General features: G+C 36.9%; 2 protein-coding genes across 2 annotated transcripts; both read left to right on the top strand.

The window, feature by feature from the left end:
• Positions 1-2,216: 2,216 nt before the first annotated feature.
• On the top strand, positions 2,217-5,991 carry LOC134680518 (uncharacterized). Its single transcript, XM_063539641.1, has 4 exons — positions 2,217-2,358; positions 3,152-3,395; positions 4,258-4,396; positions 5,756-5,991. Exons 2-4 carry the CDS (start codon positions 3,162-3,164, stop codon positions 5,851-5,853), a joined length of 471 nt encoding a protein of 156 aa, XP_063395711.1. The 5' UTR covers positions 2,217-2,358; positions 3,152-3,161; the 3' UTR covers positions 5,854-5,991.
• A 4,205-nt stretch (positions 5,992-10,196) lies between these two features.
• Positions 10,197-15,511, top strand: LOC134680255 (uncharacterized). The gene is made up of 7 exons (XM_063539348.1): positions 10,197-10,459; positions 10,908-11,091; positions 11,172-11,240; positions 11,536-11,613; positions 12,127-12,704; positions 13,926-14,050; positions 15,426-15,511. Exons 1-7 carry the CDS (start codon positions 10,383-10,385, stop codon positions 15,509-15,511), a joined length of 1,197 nt encoding a protein of 398 aa, XP_063395418.1. The 5' UTR covers positions 10,197-10,382.
• The last annotated feature ends 163 nt before the right edge of the window (positions 15,512-15,674 follow it).

Below are 15,674 nucleotides of genomic sequence, written 5' to 3'. Positions count from 1 at the left end.
AAAGTTAAGCAACGTCGGGAGTGGTCAGTATTTGGATGGGTGACCGTTTTTTTTTTTTGCTCTTTTTTTGTTTTTTTTTTTGCATTATGGTACGGAACCCTTCGTGCGCGAGTCCGACTCGCACTTGCCCGGTTTTTCTTTTTCTCATTGATGAAATGAGATGGTATGGGAACAAAGATCAGATCTATATATGCCTGATATCAAAATATTTCGCTTTGTATTTTATTTTATTCTAGGGTTTTGTGCACAACCAGGTCAATGAATGGTGGCCTCTGCTCCTGTTTCGTTACGGCAGGTTTTGCGCCATTTGTGCATAATTTTGGCTACGCCTTTAACAAGCTCTGACTATTTTAGTATCGCCTTCATATTATCGCTATTAACAAACGATTATATTTTTGAATCGGGACAACTGCTTTGAGAATAACATTATATTATGTAAGTACCTAGGTGCTTAATCCCACACATAAAGGGAAGTCGTCGGGATCACTTCATGTATTTTAAAGTGATTTTAAACAAACACGCCTTTAATCGACCTACGTGAACTGATCCAGTTAATAAAATATGTAACAGGTTCGTATATAAATTAGCAATTTCTTGCAAAGGAAGGTGGCCGGTTGGCAGTGACACGTCGACTCAAGTTCTAGACTAGATCGTAACCGGACAACTGGGTCACAGCGATTAGACTGTTTTTAGTGTATACGCATAAGTAATTTACATGTACTTGCACGAAACTGCATTATCCTTTAAGAAAACCTTACACATTTAAATAAAAATAAATAAATATTATATGTAGGACATTATTAAACAGATTGACTAAGTCGCACAGTAAGCTCAAGAAGGCTTGTGTTGTGGGCATTTTTTTTTTTAATGCTTTTTGGTGAGGGTCAATCGGTCCTCGCTAGGAGTACGGGCGGCCGATTGCCTTTAAGTTGGGCATTGTGGTTGTGGGTGGACATTTAAATCAAATAATACTTAATTACTGAGACAAGTTTCATGTAAAAATTGGCGCTTAGTCGTAGATTAAAATAACAATTCAGTGGAACGGTGAAACCTTATAACGGGCAGGGTGAAATAACTGTTGGTTCAATTCGATTGTTGTACAACAACGCCTTTGAATAGTACTATTAAAAGGCATTCAAATACTAAAACATTACATATTCGTTTTTAAAAATTGGCACTAATATGTAGTTATCTACGCGCGCAATTAGTAATACCTTCCTTTTAGAATGATAAATTGCCATTTTCATCGAGTTTACAGATTATCGTTAAGTAATAATGTTTACCTAGGTACTGTAATTTTGTACACCTAAGTAATTCTAATTAGGTATAGGTACCTAATACCTAATAGGTAGGCAAGTACCTAAAATATTTCCCTAGTAGATACGTAGGCACGTTACCTAAACCATGATGTTGATAGAGTCTGTTGTATTGGGCCCCACACATTCCATGACTCTTCTCTTTCCAAACAGACACGGCGCGATTCGGGAAATGAATTGGAGAGTCACTAGATTGAAATAGTAAAGATATGTAACGTCCCAGGGCAATAGGTACCATTTCCCCATCTGAATATTGGAGCGGCGTTAATAATAGCGTAAGCGCCAGCCGCCATATGGTACCTTTTGCCGTGGAACGTCACGTATCTTTACTATTTCATATCTGGTGAATCTCTAATTCATTTTCCGAATCGCGCCGTAAATTCGTTGCCAGTACCGATCGCAAAATGAAATGACATTTATTGGAATTTAGGTTTTTGCCAATCGGGCGTCTCGAATGGTGGAAAGCAGGCTAGTATCATTAACATTTTCTGTGTCAACAAGGTTTCTTCACGGTCTCTAATCAATCGGAATTAACTGTAATACAACGGAATAACTTTCTAGGAATAGTCACCAACGCTAACTAGACAAAAAAAATCAACCTATTTGTCTTTGTTACTCTACTCAGTTAGCGTGATGCTTCCATCGGAATCCATGTAAGTTTATACCTATTAGGTGAAACTGAGTCGAGTATTGTGTACAGCGGAAGAACGGGATTTCCTATTGTTACACCTTTACTGTTTGATTTAGGCTGAAACATTCCATTTCAAAATGTGTCTATAAGGGCTATGCAACTAAAAGAAAATGATCGAAAAATATAGCCCAACTTTCAGCAGAAACCGGATAAAAAAAGGTTTCCCCTCGCTGGCACAAAACCCTGCAGATTAAGTTCTACGGCTTCGGTAGCCTGAGTGTCATCGGCAGTACTGGCAGTGTCCACCCACAGCTATAATAGGCCTGAGACGTCAAGACGGTCAAGGAAGGCATTGTTAGGTAACGACAAATCAGCTGGAGACGGATTGCTTGCGAGAATTCAGGAATTTTAGTAAGTTTGTGTGTAATATAGCAAGTAAAGGAGTGCTATATGCAGCCCTAACAAGTGTACATCCACATGGGAGGTTAATTGTATAATCAGCTGACTGTTTATAATTCGATTAGCCATTTTGTTAATTATAATAACGACCTTGGTAATTAAACTAAATTAGATAGACACCTAAGACATAGTAGGGTACCTACCTATTAGAAATAGCCTTTAACATATGAAGGATAGATAGATCAGACTATTAGAGATACAAAAACTTAAATTTGGTATACATAGTGTTTACATTACCTACTAACAGCTACCAACAAATTTTCGCGGTAGTCAAAGGCGCAACTTGACCTCGTAAAGTAAATGAAAACTGCATCTGGTTACAATTACAAATTACAATAAACTAACGAATGTGTGTTAAATCAATGCAGAATTATGTTAGATATGGCTCCCATCAGAGTGCCACGTAACCTTCTGACAATATTTCGAGTCAAATTCGGTCCCTATGACACTTAATTATTTGTGATAATGAGGATGACTAATGGGCTCAGATATTTTCGAATTAAATCTACAATTCCTATGTGTGGAACTATGCAGAAATGTGACCGCGCAGGACCTACGAAGTCCAATTTATTACTTTGGATAAGACGTACCTATTAGGAAGCCTAGTTTAGCCTAGGAAGTTAATTTCACTATGAAATTGTGTACCTTGTGGGCGCTAGATGATATTGACGCCTTTTTTTCTGCCTATCCCGTCTGGACTGGCATTTAGACGGACTCTAAAAACCATACCGTCATATCGTTCTAGACTCGACAATATGGCAGAAGACTCAGCTGAACCTTCCTGCCAGCTCCGTAGACGCCGCTCCGCGGGCAACCCGAACCTGCCCCTAAACCTCGAGGTGGGCTACCAGGTGAACGAAGGGGGGCCCAGCCACGGCACCCCGTCTCCGTCTCCTGGGTGCATCAAGTTTGCTCCGAGCTCGAGGTCGCCCACGTCTTCTTCGGCCCTTTTAGAGTTTAGGAAGAAGCAGCAGTCTTTTGATATACAGGTACGTACTTTCAACTAACGTTAAGTGAAAATAAATACAAATTAAACCAAATAAAATTGTTGAGAGCGTCTATGCACCCCAAAGGTCTTGTGCACAAATCACGCGAGGTTCGATAGGAGGAGGGGTCACGAAAAAATCACGATAGATGACGTTGAGGGAGGGGGGGGGGGTATAAGGAAACCTCACGTGTATTTTTGTACAGTGAACGAAACTAAGAAAAATCGACCTACCACATGAGTAGATACCTACTTTTTCTCGGTAACGTTAAACATAAATCTTCACTCTGCACTTCAAAATAGCGGGTCCATTTAACGAAAATAGAATAATAAACAAGATTTCCCATATACAATACTATTTACTCGTATCTTAAAATTAGGTCGAGTGAAAAAAATACACGTGAGGTTGTGTTGTGGGGGGAGGGAGGTAGCCAAAAACCACACCAAATATCACCAAGGGGGAGGGGGGTCAAAAAGTAGCCGAAAACACCTCGCGTGATTTTTGCACAACCCCAAATGTCCTCCTTTATGAAACATATGACAGAAACTATCGGCGCGATTCGGGAAATGAGTTACCTATTATTAACGCCGCTCCAATATTATTGCAGCGCTAAACGAAGTAAGCGCCGGCCACCATAAGGTACCTTTTTCCGTAGAACGTCACATATCTTCACTATTTCATATCTAGTGAATCTCTAATTCATTTCCCGAATCGCGGCGCCAGCCGCCATAGGGTACCTTTTGCAGTGGAACGTCACATATCTTTACTATTTCATATCTAGTGAGTCTCCAATTCATTTCCCGAATCGAGCCGTATATTAAATGGTGTGTGTAAATTTCAATATATATAATTGTTTTGTTGACAGATCGAGGAGTGTGAAGAGGAAGAGATAGTAATAGAGAGTGACGAGGAAACCGAGCCCGGCACCCCAGCTCCCATGATCAACCGTGCCGTGACGCCCACGCCGATACAGGACTTCGCTGCCAACGTCGTTTACACTGAAGGTAACATTTTCATTGCTATACATATATGTAGACCTAAATAAAAAATACCTCAGTTTACCATCACCCGCGCCTATAGCGGCCTGTTAGCAATGTTATGGAGCGCCCACGCGGAGTGAAGCTGTTTGAATATGTTTCACTGCGGAACGCCTATCATGATAAAACTCATATTGGAAATGTGTTGAAATTGTAACTCCAGAATGTTCGAAAACACGCAAATGCATAAGTAGTGCGTCGCCTGAACTATTCCAGTTATTTACATAAGGTTTAAAAACTTACCGCTGTTCAACTGTTAGTCTTCAAAGGCGATACACGAAACACAATAATCTAAATTTCGTTATTTGCCTCCCTATCGTTATAGAGAATGATATAGAGGCAGATAACAAAATTTAGATTTTCGTGTTTCGCAGTAGGCCCTCTGTGGCGTTGAATCCGGAGAGTACTTAAGGAACCACATTCACTAAACGTACACGCGGAAACTTTCTTAATTGCTTTAGAACTTTTGTTTTGACATTATGATTCACAGCACTCATTAGATTTACTCAACGAAAAATTACCATTTTAGTCGCTGATTGTTTTTTAATACGTATATTGCCACTGTCATATGCATAATTAACAATAATGACAGAGAACTCGATAAATGCCTGTGACATAAGGGCATGACATTAAAACTTCTGTTCCACTACGAAGGTTACATTTTTTCACATTCTGGCTATGCTGGCTCTCCAAACCCCGACCCGCGGGGCAAATCCGGCCCGCGAAGCGTTCCTTCCCACATGATATATCGAAGTGACTTTTATCATATGATCATTTTGTTGTTTTGATTGTCTAAATTATGTACAGTTACATACACTGCTTTATCTACACACACATTATAACTATTATAAGTCCTATGTGATGTGTTCAGGAACCATAGGTTACCTGCATTGCGGCATCGTTATTCTGTGTATCGCGGATATCAGGAAGCGTCTCCGAAATATCGCTCGCTTATTGAGCTGAACCGTGAGCACTGATTGATTGAGCAATAATTGATCGCTTATTTTAGTTACACGAAAGGGGTGCAACAGTTCGTTTCTCAACTACTACTTTAAGCGACAAGATGAACTGAACGTCAAGTTTAGATAAAATACTCAACTTATTTATTTTTATAGCCTATATTGTGTCCCACTGCTGGGCAAAGGCCTCCCCTGTCTTTCGCAACTCATCACGGCTTTGTTCATGCTCCCTACAATAGTCGCCACAGAATGAGTCCAGGTCGTTTCGCCATCTCATTTTTGGTCTGCCCCTGCCCCGGGTGATCTGTGGTGCCCATTCGGTCATTAAGAACTGTCAAGGCAAAATCCAATTCGTTATCTTTTACAGGACCTCAAGTCTCGGACTTCCTGAAGGTCAAAACTATAGAACAGGACTGCCTCACAGACGTCTCGGACGCGGACTCGGACGCCGAAGGCGAAGAGTAGACGTGAACCCTTACCAAATATGTATTATTCTTCGTGTATATGAATACTTTAAATATTATAATTATGTATGTTGACCTTATCGCAATAAATATAATGAGTTGTTGATAATTTATATTTACCCATATTCATTTTAGAGCCGTTGTGTCCTGCTTTTATTAGAATTCTAACAAATCGTTGCTACTATAATTTGAGTTGTATGAAATTCAAAAGAAAGTTAAATCGGGACTTAATCGCGTATTTAAGTTGTAAGATTTGTCTTCGACGTGTCAAGGATGGCGTTGTCCCCGTAGTCTCTGAGAAAACTGGCTGAAGTTGATATCAACATTTTCTAGCGGCGCGAGTTTTTCGAACTAACCGCACTTGGTCTTGGTTAAATACGCGATAAGTCTCGTTGTACAATTTTAATAAAATAAAAATATGACTAAATCATAACTGACAAAAGCTTATATTATTATAACGCATGAGATAAATGAAGTAATCCAAGAAATATTTTATAAGTATTTTATTGCACTTTATAAAGCGACAAATCCTTTATTTTTTAAGATAGGTATAATATGATAACTACATAACTACAATATGGAGATGTGTACCTACGAGTATAAACATCTTTTGTTATGTACAATATTTTGGTCTTAATTTTTACCAGTAATTTTTAACTCAGCAAAAGAACACAAAATTAGTTTTATTCCATTAGTAAAGAATTGTGATACCTAAAATTTAACATAATTCTTGGATATTCGAATAATTATATTAAAATATATCACGATCAAACATTTGGTCTAATCTTGCATGATGGTAGGCGTATGTTAGTAAACCCTTTTCGCAATTTTGTTCAAATAATAAAACTTCTAAGAAATAGACCTCAAAATATTGGATAAAGGTATTATAACCGGTGGATATGTTCTATTGTATTAACGAACCGGTGAAAGGAAATACGTATTGATAAAAATAAAAAATAAACTGAACAAGAGTTAATATTTAAAATAAACTTAAACGGCAGAAAGTCTGAATAAAAACATTACACGTTCATAATCCTTATGACCTTTAAGTACTCGTACGTACACAGTCGACGTCAAAGATATGTTTACACTTTTCGCCTTATTACAAAGGAGTAAGGTTCAAAAGTGTAAACATATCTTTGACGTCGACTGTACCTACTCAGATAGGGTACATTCAGTCATATACACTGGGCAAGAGTGTTGTTCAATACTCTGTCTATATTATAAAGATCTATTTATTATACAAGTTTGATAATGGGAAAATGTCTATGTACAGTGAAGTCGAACTCTGGCGGCGTCGTCGAGTCCCGCCTGTGACCGCCGGCCAGCAGCTTTAATACTACGAAATTTGTTTTTGCTACTTTTAGAAGATCGGTTATCTGTAACAAATATAAACGAAATTCTTTACTAAATTTATCTTTGGCGAATTTATCGAAAAACAGCTACTCGTAGAATTAGTTTCATTTAATCTTTGTCAAATCAGTCTATGACGGGTTTCGGTCATCTTTGTACCCCGCCCTCCTCGACTAGACGCACGCTTCTTATCGCCTCCGAGGCTAGAAATGCTTAGAATTACTCAGAGATCATATGTGATGAAGCTCATAGCTTAATAAAAAAAATTTGGGTCATATATGGCAGCGATCCGTAACTGACTCCAGTAATCCTTTACCTAGCATCGATTTGTACTGGTCCACTGACGAATTCTACGGCAACCCGGTCATTAAAAAAGCAATGACTTGCAAAAGATTTAAAAAGATCTTAGAAAATTTGCATGTGTCGAACAACGATGACAGTCCCAAAGTTAAAACGGATAAATTAAACAAAGTGCGGGACATGGTCAACATGTTGAACCATACATTTTCAGAAAACGCAACACAGTCAAAACATCAAACTATAGACGAAAGCATGATTAAATTTAAAGGACGCTGCTCTTTTAAGCAATACATGCCAAATAAACCCATTAAACGCGGTTATAAGGTATGGGCACGCTGCGATTCAAAGAGTGGTTATTTATATGAATTTCAAATCTATACAGGAAAGGAGGATGTTGAAGAAAATGCTTCCAGTGGGTTAGGCTACAAAGTCGTAACATCGTTATGTAAAGATGTTGAAGCAGGCACCTTGATAGCAATTGACAACTTTTTTACGAGCTTGCCCCTCTTAGATTACCTGTACGAAACGGGTATATTTTGTGTTGGCACATTTCGTGCAAACCGCATAGGGATTCCACTTTCAATTAAGGAAAAGCCCAAGGGAAAACATGCACAACTAAAGCCTGGAGAATTCATGTATGAATACGATCCGCCGTTATCCGTTATAAGATGGCACGATTCCAAAGATGTCCTCATCATGACTAATGCTTTTGATCCAAGGAAAGTCGAAATTATTTACAGAACTCAAAAAAATGGAACCAAGAAGGAAATGTTTTGTCCGAGGGCTATTTCTCAATACACCAAAGTAATGGGAGGTGTCGATAGATTTGATCATCTGAAGTCCACGTATACCATTGGACGAAGATCTCGTAAGAATTGGCACAGAATATTTTGGTATATATTTGAGGCTGCAGTCATCAATTCGTACATACTGCAAAAAAGACAGGATATTTATAGCCATCGCGAGTTTCGTTACCGACTTGGTCTAGCCTTAATAAATGGTTTTAATGGCCGCAAAAGGAAAGCATCATCTTTTCCACGTAATAAAAAAGGTGGAAATTTCGGAATACCCGACGAAATTCGTTTAGTAAATGTGGGCCTGCATATGCCGTTTCCTACAACATCATCAAGGTGTAAATTTTGCAGTACAAAAACAACACCGAAACGGACAAGTTATATATGTAAATATTGTGGTGTTCCAGTTTGCATTTATCCATGCTTTGAATTGTTTCATCAAAAACATGATTAAAACCTACATGCTGTTCACCTTACAAAATACTGGCTGATTGATAAAAGTATTTATTTTAATACAGACTCATAAACGTCACAGTAAATTATATTGTCAATAAAATGGATTATTCTCTAATTTTACGAAAAACATTTTCCAAAAGTCCTAAGACATTATACAGAACTGCCTTATCAAAGGTGTTGCATGTCATGAACTCAAACATACAACAACATTTACAAGATTATAGAAATTCTGTATTGGAAAATGTAAGAACCGATGTTCTTATACCATGGATTAACTGAAATGTATGTATTTTGAATTTATACAAAATTTCTGATTAATTTGTTTTTTTACAGCTCCTTGATATCCAAATTATGTTTCACCGCTTGGCTCTACCGACAACGATATGGCTAGATTTATTCTTTGAGACACTACCCCACGAAACAATATGCCTGCAAGAGGAAGGCATGATGCCAATAGAGACATGTGAGGAATATTGTCACTCGCAGAATTCCAGACATTTCGTAAATGAACCATATTTATGCGATTTATATTGTAGAATATGTGGCGGCGAATTATTCATCAGAATTCCAGGCTTTAACTGAAAATAGTTTTAATCCTACCAGCAGAAGTGGAAAACTTTTTTTTTATTTACTTCACGCAGTTCATTTATTTCATTAAATACATAGTTAGATTAGGCGGAAAAGATAATGGACAGTCGGGATTGTATGATTGTAGTTTATCGATAAGTATATTAAAAACATGTATTGGAAAATGTAAAATATAAGCTATATCTAATGAGAACCAAGTTTAATTTATTATCAATTGAGACCTGACGGTACATAATTTACGACCGGAAGTCTCGTTCTAACTCCTTGATAGAAAGAGACTTCCGCTTGTAAATTGTATCGTGAAACGGGCCACAGGTTATAATTTTTTCAGTGATATTCGTATAATAATCCTACCCTCTACTAGATACACAATAATATTCGATTTACGATTAACATTATGTAGTCAAACACCAGTCTGTAAAGAGCATCATTATGTTTGTTGTCAATGTCAATGAATAGGTGTATTGGAAACAGATCATCTGAAAACTCGAGTGCACTAACGGGCAGAGTGCATATAATGACCACATGTTTTTATTAATGATTTCGGTTTTTTTTTGCCGTAGATGTGTTCCCCAGTGCATTACAAACTTGGTAGTGTATTTAACTTTCACGTAGCATATCTGTGTAACTGCGGCCTTATAAAGGGTTAAGAACTGTCAAGGCAAAATCCAATTCGTTATCTTTTACAGGACCTCAAGTCTCGGACTTCCTGAAGGTCAAAACTATAGAACAGGACTGCCTCACAGACGTCTCGGACGCGGACTCGGACGCCGAAGGCGAAGAGTAGACGTGAACCCTTACCAAATATGTATTATTCTTCGTGTATATGAATACTTTAAATATTATAATCATGGACCTAGAATACTACGGACGTAGTTTTGCTAAGACAAAAACTGTGATTCCATCATCCACCAGTTTCCTAGTATTTACGCGTGACACACACACATTGACAGTTATCTCTATGCCCTCATCCACCAATTTTCTGTCAGGCGGATCGAAACGTCGTTCAAGTAAACGTCTCGACGAAAAATATTAAAATATGCCGACATGCGTGATAAAATGCTGCAAAAATTATACCGATCGCAAGAAAAAACGGGACGGGATAACTTTTCATAGGTAAGTTTATCAATTATCACATTATAGTACGTAAAATCACGATATTTCTTTGTATATAAACAGCGAACAGGAGTGTGACCAGTAAGTTGAATAGGGTAATTTCCCGAAAGTAGGGTAATTGATGCCCTTCTTATTAAATCATTATGTATATATAAGAGATCATTTAGGTAAATGGCTAAATTATTGATTGTGCATTTCCAACTAGGTTTGTATGGTAATTTCCCGATAATAAGGAAATTAAAGAAGCTTACATGAATAATGTTTGATAGTTAACGTTTGTTTGTTATGTTTTTTTTTATATTTAAAACCAGATATTTCTAATGTCTATTTACTATTGATTTCTTCTGATTTTAAATATTATGGTTTTAAAGTGTTTGCACGCGGTGCATGTAATTCAAAACTTACATATTTATAAATTTAGTCCATATATTTATTTTACATATTGCAGGATTAATAAAGAAAATAAAGATTGGACAAATCGTCTTGTAGATATTATAAGAAAATGCAGACATGAAACCGATTGGATTCCTTCCAAATCAAGCGTGATTTGTAGTGTGCATTTTGATGCAAATGATTTTTATACCTCAAAAGGTGGACGTCTTTATCTTGTTAGCAATGCGATACCAAAGAAGGTATAAATAACATGATAAAATTACATTTTTACGTATTTCCTAAATATACACATAGTTATTTAATTCAATGGTTATTTCAGTTTTTGGAGCCTTCGAATCGTCAAGAACAATACTTAAATGTGACAAATACCTGTAACTTTTTCCAAAAGGTTTCTTTTTATATTATTTATTTTTTAAATGTTTTTCTAAATTGCGGATATAAATTAACGTTGATACCTGAGTAGTAAATAAAAAATAAATTTACTGTTTCAGAATGCGTCGGTATCGACAACAGAATTCAAGTCAAGTGTCGGGGAATTAGAGCAACCTCACGCCTCTAAACACACTCACACTTCGCCTAAATTGGCATATGAACCTCAAGTATTACCATATATATATGTAAATTGTATTTAATGATGATACGTTAGCTTTATATACCCATATTCATTATTTTTATATTTCTAGTCAAGACTGGAGACAGAGAGTATATTAATAGAGGAAAAGGAAAATTCCAATACAAAGATCAATATAGATATACAAAATGTAAGTACCTGTCTAAAATGTTTGTATAATATACTTATCAATGATCATTAATAAAACACTATTGTTCTCAAATATATTTTTGATATCCCTTATAGAATTCATCCACACTTGCGGGACCTGTTGCAAACAAACAACCTTTAACATTCGAATTAGATGAACAGTGCGATTCTTTCGATAGTCCGCTTCTTTTACAACAAGTGAGAGCATTAATTTAATAAGTAGTCATATACGAGTATATTTTTTTACGATAAATATAGGTACGTAGTGTAGGTAGAGTCAGTCCATGATAAGTCTGCAGCGGATTTGATAGCCCACGCAGTGCGCGTGTTATTTTAAACGTCAAGGTTCTATGAAATTACGACGTATAAATAACACACTACGAGGGCTATCAAATCCGCTGCAGACTTTTCTTGGTCTAACTTTAGTGTAGGTACATAGTGTACTTCAGTTTCCGAGGTAGCTACAGGAAGGATATACCTAGTATCTAAATTATACTTTTTTTATATACTTTAGAAACCTGTCGACTGTGAAGAAGCGTCAGATATAAATATAGAAAACCCTATGATAGTATTATACTCTCCCAAGAAACGCAATTTAAAAGAAAGTCTTATCAAGAAAGAAATCCTTGTTAGAAAACTACGAAAGAAATTGAGGACTGCCAACCAAAATATCAAACGACTACAATCTAGGAATAAATCTTTAAAGGACATTCTCAAAAATTTAAAGGAAAATAATTTAATAGACACGGATTTATTTGGTAAATTGAATGAAGACATCATTGCAGTAAATTTGTTTAATAATTACAATAGAAAAAAATTAAAAAAGAACATCAAATATTCTCCCGTCATAAAAAAATTTTGTCTCACGTTAAACTATTACTCCCCGAAAGCATACGATTACGTAAGAGATACATTTAATACGTGTCTTCCACATAGAAAAACTCTAAGTAAATGGTATGGTAATTTGAAAGGAGACCCTGGATTTACAGAAGAATCTTTCAAAGCCTTGAAAGCAAAATCGCAAATGAGCGAAAACAGACCTCTCTGCTCTTTGATCTTCGATGAGGTTGCGATTAGGCCTCAACCTATTTGGCAAGGAAAAAAAAATATTGGTTTGGAGGACATGGGTACAGGCCCAAAAGAAGGGGCTCCTCTCGCGACTCAAGCATTAGTGTTTCTGATTGTAGGAATTAATAACAGATTTAAACTTCCTCTGGGATACTTTTTAAGTAATTCATTTACAGCGGACCAGAAATCAAATTTGATTAAACTATGCCTTACTAAATGTTTTGAGTCCAACATCGACGTAATCTCTCTCACATGTGATGGTCACGCAACCAACATAAACGCTTTACAATTACTTGGGTGTAATTTTAACTTAAATGAATTCCAAACAACATTTACTCATCCAAGCAATACTTCTCAGGTTGCATGCTTTCTGGATCCTAGCCATGTTATGAAACTTTTAAGAAACACTTGGCATTCAAAACAAATAATTGTGGACGGCAATGAAAATAAAATTAAATGGTACCTCCTGGAAAAACTAACAAAATTACAAAATGAGGAAGGTTTACACTTGGCAAATAAAATTTCTAACAGACATATATACTTTCAAAATAACAAGATGAAGGTGAAATTAGCCACTCAAGTTTTCAGCACAAGTGTTGCAACGGCAATTAAAGCTTGCAGAGAAATACTCAAACTAAATGACTTTCAACATTCAGAGGCTACAGAGACATTCATAAAAAAAATAAACGACATGTTTGATATTTTTAACTCCCGGAATTTGTCCGATTTCGATTACAAAAAACCCCTTTGTCCACAAAACAAAGATACTTTTTTTGCATTTTTGGATCAATTGAAAGAATACATCCTTAAATTAAAAATAAAACACATGACCAAACGGAAAGTAAAAGTTAACGGTAGAACTAAGTATCTGATCACGCGTTATTACCAGCCAATAACATCAGCTCAATGTAAAACCGGTTTTCTGGGAATAATCTTAAATATAGAAAGTTTGCGTTATTTATATGAAACATTAATACAAAATCATCAAATTCTGAATTTCCTGCCCACATATAAACTTAGCCAGGATCACCTGGAAATGTTTTTTTCCTCTCTAAGAATGCAAGGTGGCTTTAACGACAATCCAAATGTACAGCAGTTTAAAGGTAATTATAGAAAACTCCTCGCACATTTGGAAATCCGCTGCTTGACCACAGGCAACTGTGTTCCCATGGAACAAATTGCTATATTAAACTGCACTTCCACCAGTCAGATTATAAATACCACGACGCCAACATATCGACACAGTGATGATAAGGACGACACTCTAGAGTTTATGGAAGAAATCTCCGGCGAAGCTAGAGATCTTGCCAAAAGGTTAGACGTGGATGAATTGAACAACTTCAGAGAGCTAATTATCGGATACCTGGCTGGTAGTATTGCCCATTACGCATTAAAAAAACTGAAGTGCCAAAAATGTAACGCAAGACTTACTTGTGAAGGGAGACTGCATTTTCATAAGCTCATAAACTTGAAAAACAGAGGTGGTTTGCAGTATCCCTCTACAGACTTATACGAAATTTGCTGTATTTGTGAAATTGTTGTCAAGAAGGTTTCGAAAGAAAATATCACACTATACAGTGAAAAGCAGTACGAATACATTCTTACCAAAATTCAAGAAAAATTTATTGGTAGTGACAAAGTATTTAAAAATTTAGAAAGAGAACACGTATTTGCCGGAATAGAACACAAAATAAGCCTTATAAAATTTATTGCTGAAAAGTATATGTCGATTCGTTTCCACCACATTTCAAAATTAGACTACATGAAGCGTACACTTTTGGGTAAAAGACAGCAATTTAGAAAAATAATACAGCATACTGGTGTATGACTCTATATAACACTAATTATTTTCGGTTTTGGTTGGTTACTAGTATAGGTACAGATACAGATTGGTCCTGTTTTTGTCAAAACCCAGTTTTATTTATGAAGCCTTGTGAAGGGCACTGCGAGTGTTTGTTTTTAATAAATATGTACAATGTAGTCCAGTGGTTATAATTTCTGTAAATGTATAAGTATAAAAGTAAATGTTTATGAGTTACGATAAGGTTATTGTTTATCACGTTTTCGGATCGGTAGAATTATTTTTTGTTTAGAGTCAGATGTTTCAATTTAACTGTACTTATAAATTAAAAAAAAAACATGACGAACTGATTTCATTCCGATGCTATGGTTGGTTAAACCAAATTTGTCAGTAAATAAGAACAAAAAAGCGGCCAAGTGCGAGTCGTACTCGCCCATGACGGGTTCCGTAGCAGCAAGTAACATAATAAAATTGCGGTTTATGATTTATGACGTATTAAAAAAATACATAAATAAAGTAGTTCAAATCAATTTTCGGTAGAAGTTTGCATGGTAATGTCATATCATCATCATCATCATCATATCAGCCAGAGGACGTCCACTGCTGGACATTGGCCGCCCCCAAAGAGTGCCACAATAACCGGTGTTACGCCACCCGCATCCAGCGGACTCTCGCGACCTTCACCAGGTCATCAGTTCACCTTGTGGGGGGTCTACCCACGCTGCGCCTTCCGGTACGTGGTCGCCACTCGAGAACCTTTCCGCCCCAACGGCCATCGGTTCTACGGGCAATGTGCCCCACCCTCTGCCACTTAAGTTTAGCGATTCGGATGGCCTCATTTCTGATGCGATCACGCAGAGAGACTCCAAGCATAGCCCTCTCCATTGCCCTTTGGGTGGCTTTGAGCTTTCTTATGAGGCACACAGTAAGCGGCCACGTTTCAGTTCCATATGGACTGGTCACACACACACTGGTCGAAGACTTTCGTCTTGAGATACTGTGGAATATTGGACAAAAAGATGTGCCGTAGCTTCCCAAACGCTGCCCAACCGAGTCGGATTCGTCGATTATTAACCTCTTTCTTGAAGTTGGACCTACCTAACTGGACAGTCTGTCCTTAGGTATATATAATCGTCTACAACTTCAAGTGTAATGTCTCCAATTGTAACAGGAGTTGGTTCTACAAGGGCATT

This window comes from Cydia fagiglandana, chromosome 3, assembly GCF_963556715.1.
Source record: "Cydia fagiglandana chromosome 3, ilCydFagi1.1, whole genome shotgun sequence".
Classification (NCBI taxonomy): Eukaryota; Metazoa; Arthropoda; class Insecta; order Lepidoptera; family Tortricidae; genus Cydia; species Cydia fagiglandana.
This window is presented reverse-complemented; position numbering and strand designations above follow the sequence as displayed.